A 13,702-nucleotide genomic window follows, 5' to 3' on the forward strand; every position below is an offset into this window, starting at 1 on the left:
GGTACATGGACGCCATGGGTCCCCTGCTGGTCATGACGACTGAGCAATGACATCAGTTAGCATGTGTGTACAACTAGTGTTTGGTCGTTGTTTGTAGAATTATTTTTGTTGTTGTTTCCGTTGATTTGATTTAACATCATCGAGTGACTTGCTTGTTATTGTCATTGGTGGACTTGTTGTGAGCTATTTGATTATGTGTTGTTGACTGGCTTGTCTATTTTATTGGTTTTATGATTAATGGATGATACTAATCTTAGTCGGTCTATGATATCTACCGGTACATAGTGTTTGTACTGATACTACCTTGCTATATTCTTTTGAGTGCAGATTGTGATCCAGAGACTACTACCCGACCTCATATTTAGCGTTGAGGCCATTTGCGGACAGATTTAGGGTGAGCTCGTATCCATGCCAGGTTGCCTGAAGATCTTCTTTTCTGATGTCTATTTCCATTTGAGACATTGTTGGTCTTTTTATTTAGACAATATACATTCCTTAGACATGTTTTGGATTAGAGTCATTTTACGGTGACTTTTGGATACCAACTATCACGACCGAACTTAAGGGCCGTGCGGGCACCTACAATATTACTACTTAGTAGGCGAACCCTTACCAACCAACCTAATATCCACACAGTTTGTATTAACAATAAAATACTTAATGAACACAACTTGGTAGTAAATACTCATAATGACTCTGTTACACAGGAAACTAAAATTTCGGGATCTAGTCTAGACAGGTAGAAGAGCTCCTATTACGTAAGGATAAATAAAAGAAATGACACAGCCTCTGCCTGGAATGAGATGAGCAAGACTATAGGAAGATGTCTAGAAAGCCACAAGAAGAAACTTCAACTTAAACCTGCAACACACCTACACCCCAAAAGGATGTAGCAAGAGTAGTATCAGTACACCACACGTACTGATAAGCATCATAGGTTGACTAAGATTAGTTCACGCAACACAAAATAAGGGGTATAACCCCTTTCATTTTCCTTATTTTTTAAACCAAACACACCCATATATTCTCTCCTTTCCTCTTCGGCGCCTACGGTCCATCTCCTCTCTCCTACCCAAAATGGGAAAGAGTCAGATTTCACAGAGATCTAACAGTCCTGGTATGACGAAAAGCATCAAACTATCAATTCTTGATATTGTTGGCACTCGAATTTAATCCATACACGGTAGTAATCACCCCTTTATTTGCTTTTTCCTTTTATTTCTTGAATCAAATTATGATTTTTACATTTTTGCTACTTATTTATGGCTGTACGACCTCAATTCTTATTGGTTCATACGGGTTTGGTTTGGATAGTCCTAAAATGGATCAGATCTGTCCATATACGTTGGTTGTCTTTAGATTTTAATCATTAATTTCGTGTATTGAGTGTTTAGTTCTGAAAAAATGATGTTTGTACCACATCAGTAATTTTAGCCTTTGAAAGATTTTTGGGGTTCTATAAATAGAACCTCAACCCTCACCATTTCATAAGTTTTGACAACCTCAAGAGGCTAAAAATCTCGATTTTAAGCTTCTCAGTATAAAAATTTTAAACTTTGACATTAAAAGCTGAAGTTTTTCCTAAATTCTAAAGTTATTTTCTTTTGTTGTTCTATATGCTGTGCGGCTGAGTTTCAAAATTTGAAGCACAAGGCTCCAAAGTCAATTCATTTCTTGGCTGCGCATATAAAGTGTAACTTCTTATCATTTTTGTTTTCCCTGATTTAGATTTTGTTTAGTCTAAGGATGTTACCCTAGCTAATCTACTTGGGTCTTAGTGTTTGCTAATGTTGGTTCATGTTATTAAGTGCCGTCCTATCTAGTTATGTGCTTAGTTTATGATTCACTTAAGTAAATGGTATAACCAGCTGGAATGTCATGCTGAAACCTGCCTAACATGGGTTGATTAGTCTTCATAGTAGGTTGTTTTGCTTATGTGATCTTCATTCTTCAACTTAAGCTATGAAATAATGTGGTTAATGTATCTTGAACATGTTTTTTTTCATCCTAAATGACCTCACCCACACAGAATGAGATAAAACCGGGACTAGTTAATAGTTTTTCTCAATTAATTTCCAATTGGAAATGGATTCTGATTCAGTTTGGATTTTTGGTTGGTTAACTAATAGTTGAAGCATCTGTGATCATGGTTCCACCTAGTTTAAACCAGAATATGTTTTAAACTACCTAGATGTTGTTAGCAATCTTAAACTACTGTGATTAGATACTTGAATATGAACCTGGTTTGGTATGTATGAGTGTTTCAATTCCTGTTTAACTTGGTTTGGCTTAAATATATGGTATTCAAAAACCTATCTAGATGAGGCCCACATCACAAGTCTTATATCTTGAAACTAGTCCATATCCCTAAGCTTTAAAGGGTTTGATAGAACTGGAAAGAAAAGGGTAAACCTTTTAGGATCAGATCTAACTTGAAGCTGAGTGAAATGAATCTGATCAGTTTTCCTAACATAGTAGAGTGGTTGCTAAGTCTTAACCTGATTAGTGGCTGCTTTAAGGATTGAAAGATGTGAAATGGGAGAGAAATAGTTGTCAAGAATCTGAAATTTTCTTTGCTGCCTTTAATCTCTTTGTTCTTCCCCCCCCCCCCCCCCCCCACCCTATTATGTGTCCTGTCTAAATTGGAGAAGCAACTTGTGTCATGAAAATAAGCTGGTGTTCTATAAGTTCTTGCAACTGCATTAATGTGTCTTCATGGACTGACCCTGGTTTAATGGGTGACCTTAAGTGTCTAGTTGGATAGTTTAAAGTAGTATGAAGATGGTGAAGTAAAGCAGGTCTAGTTATACTTTGCAAGGTCTTGAATAGTTAAGAGATTGAAGTTTGTTTTTAAAAAAATATGAAACCTGGTTTTGTACATTGATAAGGAACAATGTCTGGAAATGACTGTTGACAACACTATTTGCTTAGGCCTAAAATGAAATTAAATATATAGGGTCCTTTAAGTCCTGTTGGGGGTAAAGAAAGTTCAAAACAAGTTTGTAGATAAAATTTTAAGATAACTTGACTTTACAATCTAAGTTGTTCAATCCCCTTAGCATGTTTAAGGGTGAGAGGAGAGGACTATGAGTGTAGATATGTAAGTATAAACCACTTGACAATGGGGGAGTCCTTTAAAGACATCTTAGGAGAGGATTGAGAAAGGACCAAGACCTAGTTGTTCCACATTATCTTTCTTCCCAAATAAGAGATTGTCGTGCAATATCCCACATGTCTATGGTGTGAAAATTACCATGTTTACACGCCTGGTTGCCTTTCCCCATTATTGAGTTAAATGGATCTTAAAAAATGAACTTCCCTTTGCATTAATGGTTGTTCACTTAGATCACTAACTTGGTCATGATGCTTGATGTTTGGATTCAAATGAACCTACTGGCCTATTCAGGTATGCCTTAGGGATTTGTTGACTGGGCTAGATGATACCCAATAGTTTGAGGATTGTAAGCATTGATTAAAATTTGAAAGGGAGAAAGACTTCATATAGGTTCATGATTACTGGTTAATAAAAATGAGTAAGAATGTCTTATTTGGATAGTATAATAAGTTGTGAGGACCCTCTAATATCTGTTTGGGCTTGATTCATGACTAAGTTTCACATAAGTGTTCTATATGCATTAGCTTAGTCTCATCTGTGTCTGAATTGGTTTCTTTAAACCACTAGAATACTAAAAAAGGGAAAGAGGAGTAGCCTAGTATAAATTTAACTTAGCAGTATGATGACATGTGAATACACTTGGTTATTTATTTATTTTTTATTATACACTGGATAATGTACCATATTTTGAACGTCTGAGATGTGCCCTTAATCTTGCTAGTCTAAACCTGGTTAAAGGGTAATGAATAAGTATGGCTTTGTTTGAATAGTGCACTCCTCCTTAGCACAACATTAAGCACCAGCCAGGGGCGTAATAGCAACAGAAGTGAGCTTTGAAATGATCCTAGGTGAATTGTGAATATTGTTTATTTAAAAAATGAGAAAAGTTACGAGCAGGCCACTAATTGTGAATGGTGAGTTAAATCATGAACCTGTCCTCTACAATGGAATAGGATTAGAGGAGAAGGTCTAAAAGGGATTTCAAAACTCTGGACCTTAAAATATTGAATCTTCTCTGTACCCTTGGGACTGCTTGCCTTTCTGCTTGTTTAAAGTGTGTATGAAAATACAATTGCTATACTTAATGATTGCATATCTTGCATAAAATCACTTGGACCTAAAATCTCTTGGCATTGCTTATACTTGACCTTACCTGTATTCTATTTGTTTGTCTTGAACTTTAACTAAATGATCTTGAGGGCAATACAGCATCCCATTTGTGCTCATTAACCTAGAAAATCCATGACTCTTCCTATATTTTCCTGGCATAATCAAACCTGCCTGTGCCCAGTCTCTGATGATATCATAGTGATTAGAGATCAGTTACTTACCTTGTGTGTTGCTTATTTGCAAATGATTGCCTCAATTAGAGAACTATGATCTATCTGCTTAGGTTTATCCATACCATGTTCACTAGAGTTACAAACCTTGTCTTCCTGCACATCTCCTGCATCATGTGTGAGACTTATCCATGGCTTAAAAATATGGCATGTAAAGGTTGTATGGACACCTACTTTGGTTGTGCGTAGGTCATCTATACCTTTTGTAGGAATCATATGAATAACTATATATGCCCTTTGTAAATGTTAAATCTCCTGCTCATTTCTGTTTGCATTGTACCAGTACTGAGTTTTGCTTTCCCTATATCCATATGCCTAATCTTTGTCTTGGCTATCCCCTATCTATGTCCTGCAGCTTATTCTTGATCCCTCTATGTCTATGTGCCTTTACTTATTTTGTTTACATAATGTCTAGTTGGTTCATGACTGCTTTGAACTATGCTACCTCTCTGTACTTGCTCATATTATGATAGTTTGGTTCATTCTAGCGTTGATCACATTTATATCCATGTATGCTATTTCACCCCTGTTTAAGTTATATTCAATTGTCTTGGATTTTGTTTACTTGAACATTACATCTGCTCATTGTCCATTCATCTCTTCTCTCATACTTTTTACCTGTTCCTATTAGTTTAAGGCTATCCAATAACTTTGTGCATTAGATTTGTTCTATCTATTCCAAGCCTGTATATGGATATGTAAGTCTATGTCCTCCATAGGTGTATTGGTTGGGAGAACCAAGAAGTTTAGGGGGGCTTGGTCTGAACCTTCCCCTGGTGACCAGCCATGCCGAAGGTTCATGAAACCCCTTGGAACTTGTGCGGCATCAGTAATACGGATGGTGATGACTTTTCCTCCCTACCACCCAAGTCTTCTCCAATAAAGTCTAAGGGCATGGAAGTGCATATGCATACTACATGACTTGTGAATAGATAGGATAATATGTATATGTGTACAACTATGTATGTGATAAGATCAGTAAAATATAAATTTCTTTCCTTCTTCACTGCATGGCCATTTGGGCCAGGTCCAACCACCCTATTGGGCCTTTGGCCCAATAGGAAAATTCTTTCAAAGATTTATTGAGTCCGAGAAAGGAAAGGGAAGCTAATATATATTGAAGGCCCAGTCATGGGTGAAAATGACATGAAGGCCCAACCATGGGTGAGAATGGTTAACTAGGGGGTTCGGTACACCCCCAATCTATCCCTCCTATGTTACTGATGTTATTCCAGCTTTCTTAAAATGTTGTATTGTATTTGTACTTGTAAAGAAAACTCACATTATTATTGGAATCGGTTATGGTTTGAACTAGACATCTTAGGAAAAGGGCACATACGCCGTTTAGTTGACTCTAGATCCTTAAACAATTTTCAAAACCCGGATTATGCGTACTGATTTTTTGAACTTAAAACAAAAAGGATTAATCACGTTTTCAACAAGTTAAAGGGCTAAGAGATTTTTAAGGTCAAAATGGCATGATAACTTACTCAAAGTAAAAGAGAGGAAACAATTTTGAACAATTTATTTCAATAAGTGAAGTAAACACGGTTTTTTTCTGGGTTTGAATTGGCAAAGATAAGTATTCTGGGCCAGAGCCCACATGACTTCTCTTTTAGAAGCAAACGGTCAACAAAAAATGGATAAATCTCAAACCGGATTTTTTCAAAAATGAGGAAAATGTATCTGGGTTTGACCCAGAAAAAACTGCGAACTCTTTTTATAAATAAAAGTCATTTTTGCTCTAAAGCCCAATTCATTTTTAAAAGAACGAATTCAACGTGTCTAATTCATAAAAACCCTTTATAAACTGAAAAAATGGTCAAAATAAACCTGTAATTGTAAATGTTTTAAGTAAGATGTTCTAAACGTATTATTAGTTGACCCGAGCCAAGTATGAGTTAAGCATGAATGGAATTATATTCGCTTGTTATTAAAAACATAACAATTTTAATACTCTTTTAATAAATAACATGTATTCTCCTTATACATAAAAGGAAATTATTTATCCGGATATTATAAGTCCAAACCTAAATACCCTATATGTAAAGGGGATATATTCAATACTTTTCAAAATGATATGCAAATGACAGATGTTATAAATGTTGGAATAAATACTAAATAAACAGTTCATGCAAATACTCATACGTTGGAATTCAAAGGTCAACCATATAGTACGGATCCTTAATACTAGGGTTCCTAACACCTTTCATAGAGGATCACCAGAACCTTTACCTAGAACTTTGGATTAAGAAGTCTTTTTCACTGTATATGAATAAATCATTCAAAACTGGTTTTCCTAATTTCTAAAAATTAGGTGGCGACTCTTTTAAAACAAAGTCCGAAAGAGCCCCAAGTAGTTTGAAGTAGCATTCCGAATACTAACCCTGCCCATAAAATGCAAACCGTTACAGATGGCGACTCTGCTAGGGACTTAAAGGTTCTAACCACAAGGATTCCAATATAACATGAGTATATTTGCTTTAACCGTTTATGTGTTTACTTTCCCGCAATTATTAACTGTTATTGTATGCAGATCATAACTCCGCCACCCCTGTCATTTTTTTACACTTTGTTCCAAGGGTGAATTCGCAGATCACGGGGTCATTCCTTCAGTATAAAATCAAAATATTTCTTTTGGAACAATAATGAGGCGGGGTTGGTTCGTGGTTATCCAACAGCCCTAGCGGTTGAGCCCCAATTGTCAGCTCAGATTCCCGGTCTTTTGTGAAAAGCTCACTCTAGTAAAAACCGTGATAGAGCTAAGCCAAATCCCTGCTAAACTAGAGCATTCATACCTCGATGAGCTTTGGGTATCTCAGACCTACTTAAAGCTCATTAAGAAAGACCACCCTGTGTTCGGACGGTCTATGATCCGAAGAGCACCGCATTTCATCTATGTGCTACGTAGAAACATGTTTATGCCTATGTAATGAACCATTGATCCTATGGGGATGGGGGAATCTTAACCGTGTTTTGTTTTGTAGATGGTAAGAAGAATCCATCTTGATATAGTTACCGAGGCTCTAGGCTTGTTGAGAGCTTGGTGGCAATGGTTGGGTGATACTCATCGAAGGACAGTTAGCTACACTCTAGGTCACCTACCCTCTATCATGCCAATGAAGGGTCGTCCGGAGCTAATAAAGGTATTAGCCGGGCATTGGGACGACAAGGAAATGTTGTTTTGTTTCTGTGATATTGAAATGACTCCGACCCTGGAAGAGATTAGGGATGCCATAGATAACAACGGAACCTGCCTAAGGAGACGATACGAGCCAGATCACAACCTGTTATTCCGACAAAGGCCTACCGTCGGCAAAATCATGAATTTTCTTGCCTTAACTGAGGCGCTCTGGGCACAAGGACCTACTGTGGCCTTTAGGGATCTGTACCATAGGTTCGGGGATGTCACCGAGTATACTCTATATAAAAGGGAATTCAAGAGTAGAGAAGAATGAGAAGCCGTCAGACCTTTGGCGTTTGCTATAACCCAATTAGGCACCATAGTGTTCCTGAAAAATGAGTCACTGCTATAGACACCCGAGTGATCTACTTGGCCCATGCTATCTTCTATGGTATAACCAAGGATCAAGAAACCAAGTATTTCGACCTGGCACCCATCATCCTGGCAGACATTTTTCAGGCTTTGGACGAATGCCGAAATCATTTCCGATACTTCCAAGGGTGTAACATTTTGCTACAATGGTGTATTATCAAACACCTTAACATGGCCAAAGAGGTTCGAGTGTTAGAGTTGACAAAACTGGATTGATCGCCTCGTGGATTACTGTCCAGATCTCGGGTTCATGTCCAAAAGTGCTTGGGTTGGTTTCTTTGATGACTTGATTGAAAATTGTATCCATTGGATACTCCCTGACTTCATTTCCGAAAGCATTGTGGTTCGGGGAAAAAATTTCCCCTTTGTGCCATTAGCGGGAGGAATCCGTCCTTATTATCCATCTCGGGTTTTAAGGCAATTTGGTAAAAGGCAAATGATACCTCAGGTAGGGAACCCTGAGCAGTTCATCATTGAGGACACAGAACAAAAAATCAAGAATGCTAGTGTGATCCTCAGAGAATGGAATGGTCGTGTGAGTTGGGGTCCAGACACTTTAGCTCCAGAAAGGTTCGAGGCAGGATGTGACCCAAGGTATTATGAGTGGCTACAAGGACACTTGACCCGTGGATCCATCCCAGGGCCCATACTTCCTCACGATGCCCGAGAAGAAGAGCATTTGAAGGAATGTTTGGAAAACATAGATGAGCATTTGGCCAAGATTTTAGAATAAACAGACTCGGAGATAGTTAGGATGGAGATGTACCAAGCAAGACTTCAGATTCAGACCACCCTTCGGAGGGTCAAGAAGGCCAAGACAAGCCAAGCCTCGACATCAGCCGCTGGAGGAGGACCCTGCTGATTTTTTATTTTGTATCAAGCCCCATGTCGACTTCATCATCTTTGTAATCCCTTTGGGGGAGATATTTGTATTACTTATTAACTAATGATGATTTTACGGGGCAATAGTTCATATTCACAAATGGCACTTACATATATCAAGCGATTAAGAGAGCCTTAACTCAGAAAGGCCTTAAGAACGCGAGTAGTATAAATACCTATGTGTGTTACATGAATACTTGCTACGTGCTTCATATGCCTACTTGCTATGTGTGTTATCATATGCTTCATATGCCTACTTGCTATGTGTGTTACATGAATACTTGCTACGTGCTTCATATGCCTACTTGCTATGTGTGTTATCATATATTAAGCTTGAGTACAATTGATCCGATGATCTAAACCACATACCCCAAAGAAAAACCACAAACCTTAAAACTTACCCGAATTTATCTCTACTAAAGGTTGACTTACAATAGTGAATCAAAGAGAACAAGAAGCGCAGACTTTGGGAGAAACAGCCGAGGCATTGAGGGATAAAGTGCTACAAATGGAAAAACACCTTCGGGAAATAGGAAAGAAAATTGAGGAGGTAGATAGGTTACTGGAAATGGTTTGAAACCCGCCAGAAGGCATACCCAAGAGCAATATTATAGGAATGTCCCGAAAGAAGTGAGAGAATTGGTGTTGAATTATATCCCCTTAGAAGGAAGGCCTGTGACACCTAGAGAAGGGACTCCGGAAGGAATGAATGAAAACCAAGGAGCTTGGTTAGACCCATGGGTGATGGTATCAGACCCGCAAGAGGAGTTAGAGCCTCAACAGGAAGCCTCTGAACCCATTGAGGAAGAAGAACCAGAAGAGAAAGAAGAAGAGCCCCAGGATATGGAGGAACAAGAATTGGAGCCTATCGACATAGAGGTTGAAGGAGAAGAGAAACCATTTGAGATGTTTCCCGAGTTTCAAGAAGAAGAGAACGATGTGGATGACGAATCTGACTACTATTCCCCAACAAACGAGGGATCTGACTTCTATGCCTCACCTATGCTGGTACCTGTGGACTCTACTATAGCATCAGAGAATTTTGAGAGGGCAGGCCCTTTCGAACCTGCCCAGTGAGGCATAGACTTCAAAGCCCATTTCTCCCCATTCATAGTGGCCCCACGGCCCGTCACCTGTAAGGAACTATTCGAAAGGATGGTCGCCACGGGAGTGTCTTGCACCACTACGGCCAGGTTGCCACAGCCCGAGTTGGTGTACGCATACAAAAGGTGCCTATTTTCACCGCAACTAGGCGAGTCATAATATGAATGAGTGTCTGGGATTAAGGAAGAGATTTGTAGCTTGATCGATGATAGGATCATTGGGACTTTATGGGGGCCACACACCCTACTAGTCCATGAACCTATTATCCCTGGAAAAGGGGTCACTGCTAGTACTCAAATTTGGCAATATGATTTCACGGTCTTCGAGGAATCGTATGCCTGTATCTTCTCAACTTTGTCTACTTTAAGAAAGATCAAACTCATGGAACCTGCTCACGAGCCCCTGCCATTAAGGACTAACAGGAAAATGTTTTGCCCGTATCATACCGGAGCTATGGGGCATAACATAAAGGAGTGTTACGCATTCAAGCTCAAGCTCGAGCACAAGATCAGTACAGGACAAATCTTGGTCATCCTCCAACTATAGTACTGATAAGAAAGGAAAATGAGAGAGCGAGTTCGTAAGGACAGCGACTCGCGGAGTTATATTTTTGGGTAGATGTTACGTGTCCCCATTTTTTGCATAAAAAAAGCTACCCCTTCCCCTATAAATATTGTAAGGAACTATGCCGACCTGACGTTCCTATGAAAGGATACACATGGAAGCCTTAGCTGGGCCTGACATGGGGATGTCTTTAGCTAGGTTTAGCCCAAAGGATATTTAGGGAAAGTGTATATCCTTCTTTTGTAAACGAACTATGACAGGGCCTGATTTCTCCTGGTGGGATACATAGGCAGTCTACGTAAGACTCGACCCTGATATAATATAAATTATAATCTCTCCCCCCCCCCCCCCCCCCCCCCGCGCGTATTTGTTTAAATTCTGTAACAGGAAAAGGTTCGCCAAAGTAAGTCAGCTATAAAGCCCATTGGACCGAGATCCATCCAAACATCAAAGGCCCATAAACGTCCGAACTCTTTGAACAAAGGATCAAAAAATATTGAAGCTTTGATATCTGACTTTATGTGCTATGTGAGCTTTAAATACCAATATGTCATATCTTGCCTTTATATTTTATGTTAAGTAACTAACTTTGTTTACTGCTAAGTTGTTCTTATCTTATAGAACGAGCTGATTAGCGTAGTACTGAAAAATGGCATACTTCATGAGATCCAAAGCTGCGTTAGCATCCCTTCCAGATAAAGGGAAAGAAAAGATGACTGGTACACCCGATAATCGAAATGAGCTTGTTCTCCGTGATGGAGATACCTAACATCCACAGGAAGTATCATCTCAAGAAGATGTGATCGTAACATTACTAACTGCTGTCACGGCCATCCAAGAAAAGGTGGCTAGGAATGAGGCAACCGATGCGGACAAGGATGCCTTGACGGAGGAAAAGAGGCTTCCTCCTCCATTCCCTTCACTCAGCTCCCCAATGCCCGATCGACTAAGCTCCACCAACCCAAACCATGCTGGTCCTTCCTACCGCACCCTACCACCAACAAAATACACTCAAATCCCAGGGACCACTCACTCAGTCCCTTCTTACAAGGTTCGCAGTCGATTTTCATCAATCCGGCGAACCAAGTACATGCTCCAGCCCCACCAACCAGGCAAACCTCATCCTCCTCGCTCAACCATACCACCCACCAAGTATCGATCTTCACTCTAAACATCCCAAATGAATTCTCCTCAGGGTATAAATAAATAGATTATTACGAAGAAATGGAGAAGGCTTGGAGGGACGAACAGGATAACCGTGAGAAAGATATGAAAAAGAAGATGGAGGAGTTACAGGAGAGATCTAATAGGTCCGCAAAGAATGCTACAAGTCTAAGATATGGTGACTTGTGCATACATCTGGTTTTGGACTTACCAGAAGGGTTTAAAATCCTAAAATTCAAAAATGTTTAATGGGACAGTGAATCCCAAGGCACACCTCTAGTCCTACTGTGACCGATTGATTGGAGTTAAGAAAAATGAACCTCTAATTCTGCGATTATTCAGCCGTAGTCTGACTGTAGAAGTCGTTGAGTGGTTCGCAACTCAAGACATGCACCAATGGCTCACCTGGGAGGACATGGCAGAATGTTTCATGGAGAGATTTCGCTTTAATGTCGAAACAGTATCCGACCGCTACTACCTTGAAAAGGTCCAACAGAAATTAACAGAAAACTATAGAGAGTTCGCCAGCAGGTGGAGGGCTGAAGCAGCTCGTGTACAGCCACCAATGTGTGAGGAAGAGCTAGTCTTCGTGTTCATTAGGTCTCAGAAGCCTGATTTCTATGACATAATGTTGTCCATGCCCGGGAGGTCATTTACAGAGTTGGTCAAAATAGGAGAGGCCATAGAAGATGGTCTCCAATCCTGGAATATAGCTAGTGTCCTCAATAAGACATCTGGACAAGCTACGACAGGAATCTTCCGCAAGAAGAAAAAGGATGTGGCAAGTATATCCCACATTCCAAACCCAAGCCCAAAAGAACCGCAATCCTTCCACATAACTTCGTCCCTCATAAATTACTCTACACCTGTGTATTACGTATAGCCAAGCTTCACCACCACTATACCAGCTTACACGGCTCCATCTAGTGTCCGTCCCTGCTTACCAAACACCGCCACAACAAACCTATCAACCACCACCGCAAAAAAATTACCTTCCACCACCAAATAACCCACCATAAGCATACCAACCACCTCAAAAATACAAAAATCAACCACCACCCCGAACATATAATGCTCTATGTCCTTCTTTGAGAGAAAGCCAGCAAGAGAATTCATAACACTTCTCGAGCCCAGGGCTCGGCTTTTGGAGAGGCTACTGGCCACGGGCCTAATCCAGAAGGTCCCACCAAAACCAGCACAACCAGGGAATAGATTCTACAGGGCTGATTAGATTTGTACCTACAATTCAGGAGGAAATGTACACAGCACAGAAGACTGCATAAATCTCAAGCACAAAATCCAGGATCTGATTGACAAAAAAGAAATCACCTTAGAAACCGCAACTCCCAATGTGAACACAAACCCCTTACCCAACCATGGAAACAACGGAGTCCACATGATTGAGAGGGACGAGGACTGGGATTTTGCAAAGCATTGGTCCCTAAAGGAGTCGAATCTCTGGAAAAAACAGTAGATGCCCTCACACTCCAGGAGCGCCCTAATTTCAAACTATTGATGCCGACGCCGGGAGCCACAAGAGTGATATCATGGTTCAGGACTTTGGTCCCAACACTCGTGGTTGCACAGACAGCACAACAAATTGCACCTACCCCTAAAGAGCAAATCACTGTACAAGCAGCCATGGCTCAAGGCATGACCCGCTTAGGGAGATGTTACACTCCAGAAGAGTTGGCTCTGAATGCCACAAGGAAAGAAAACACCCAAAAAGAGAGCATTAACCAAAGGAAAAGCTAAAGATTTCTGGCAGCGCATGCAATCAAAAGACTACTTCATCGTTGACTATTTGAAGAAGATACCGACATAAATATCGGTGTTATCATTACTGGCCAGCTCCTCATCATATAGGAAGGCCCTCATGAGAGTGTTAGATGGTGCACATGTACCAGCTGGTACGAGCAGCGAAGACTTGGCTGGATTGGTAGCCCACATCATTGGGGAACACAAAATTTGCTTCAC

The 13,702-nt window shown here is 40.1% G+C and overlaps 1 protein-coding gene across 1 annotated transcript; it reads left to right on the forward strand.

The window, feature by feature from the left end:
• The first annotated feature begins 11,785 nt into the window (after positions 1 to 11,785).
• LOC132601617 (uncharacterized) lies at positions 11,786 to 13,199 on the forward strand. The gene is made up of 3 exons (XM_060314698.1): positions 11,786 to 11,943; positions 12,068 to 12,510; positions 12,976 to 13,199. The coding sequence occupies exons 1-3, from the start codon at positions 11,786 to 11,788 to the stop codon at positions 13,197 to 13,199; spliced, it is 825 nt and encodes a 274-aa protein (XP_060170681.1).
• Positions 13,200 to 13,702: the final 503 nt, after the last annotated feature.

The sequence above is a fragment of the Lycium barbarum genome, chromosome 7 (assembly GCF_019175385.1).
Source record: "Lycium barbarum isolate Lr01 chromosome 7, ASM1917538v2, whole genome shotgun sequence".
In the NCBI taxonomy this organism is placed as follows: Eukaryota; Viridiplantae; Streptophyta; class Magnoliopsida; order Solanales; family Solanaceae; genus Lycium; species Lycium barbarum.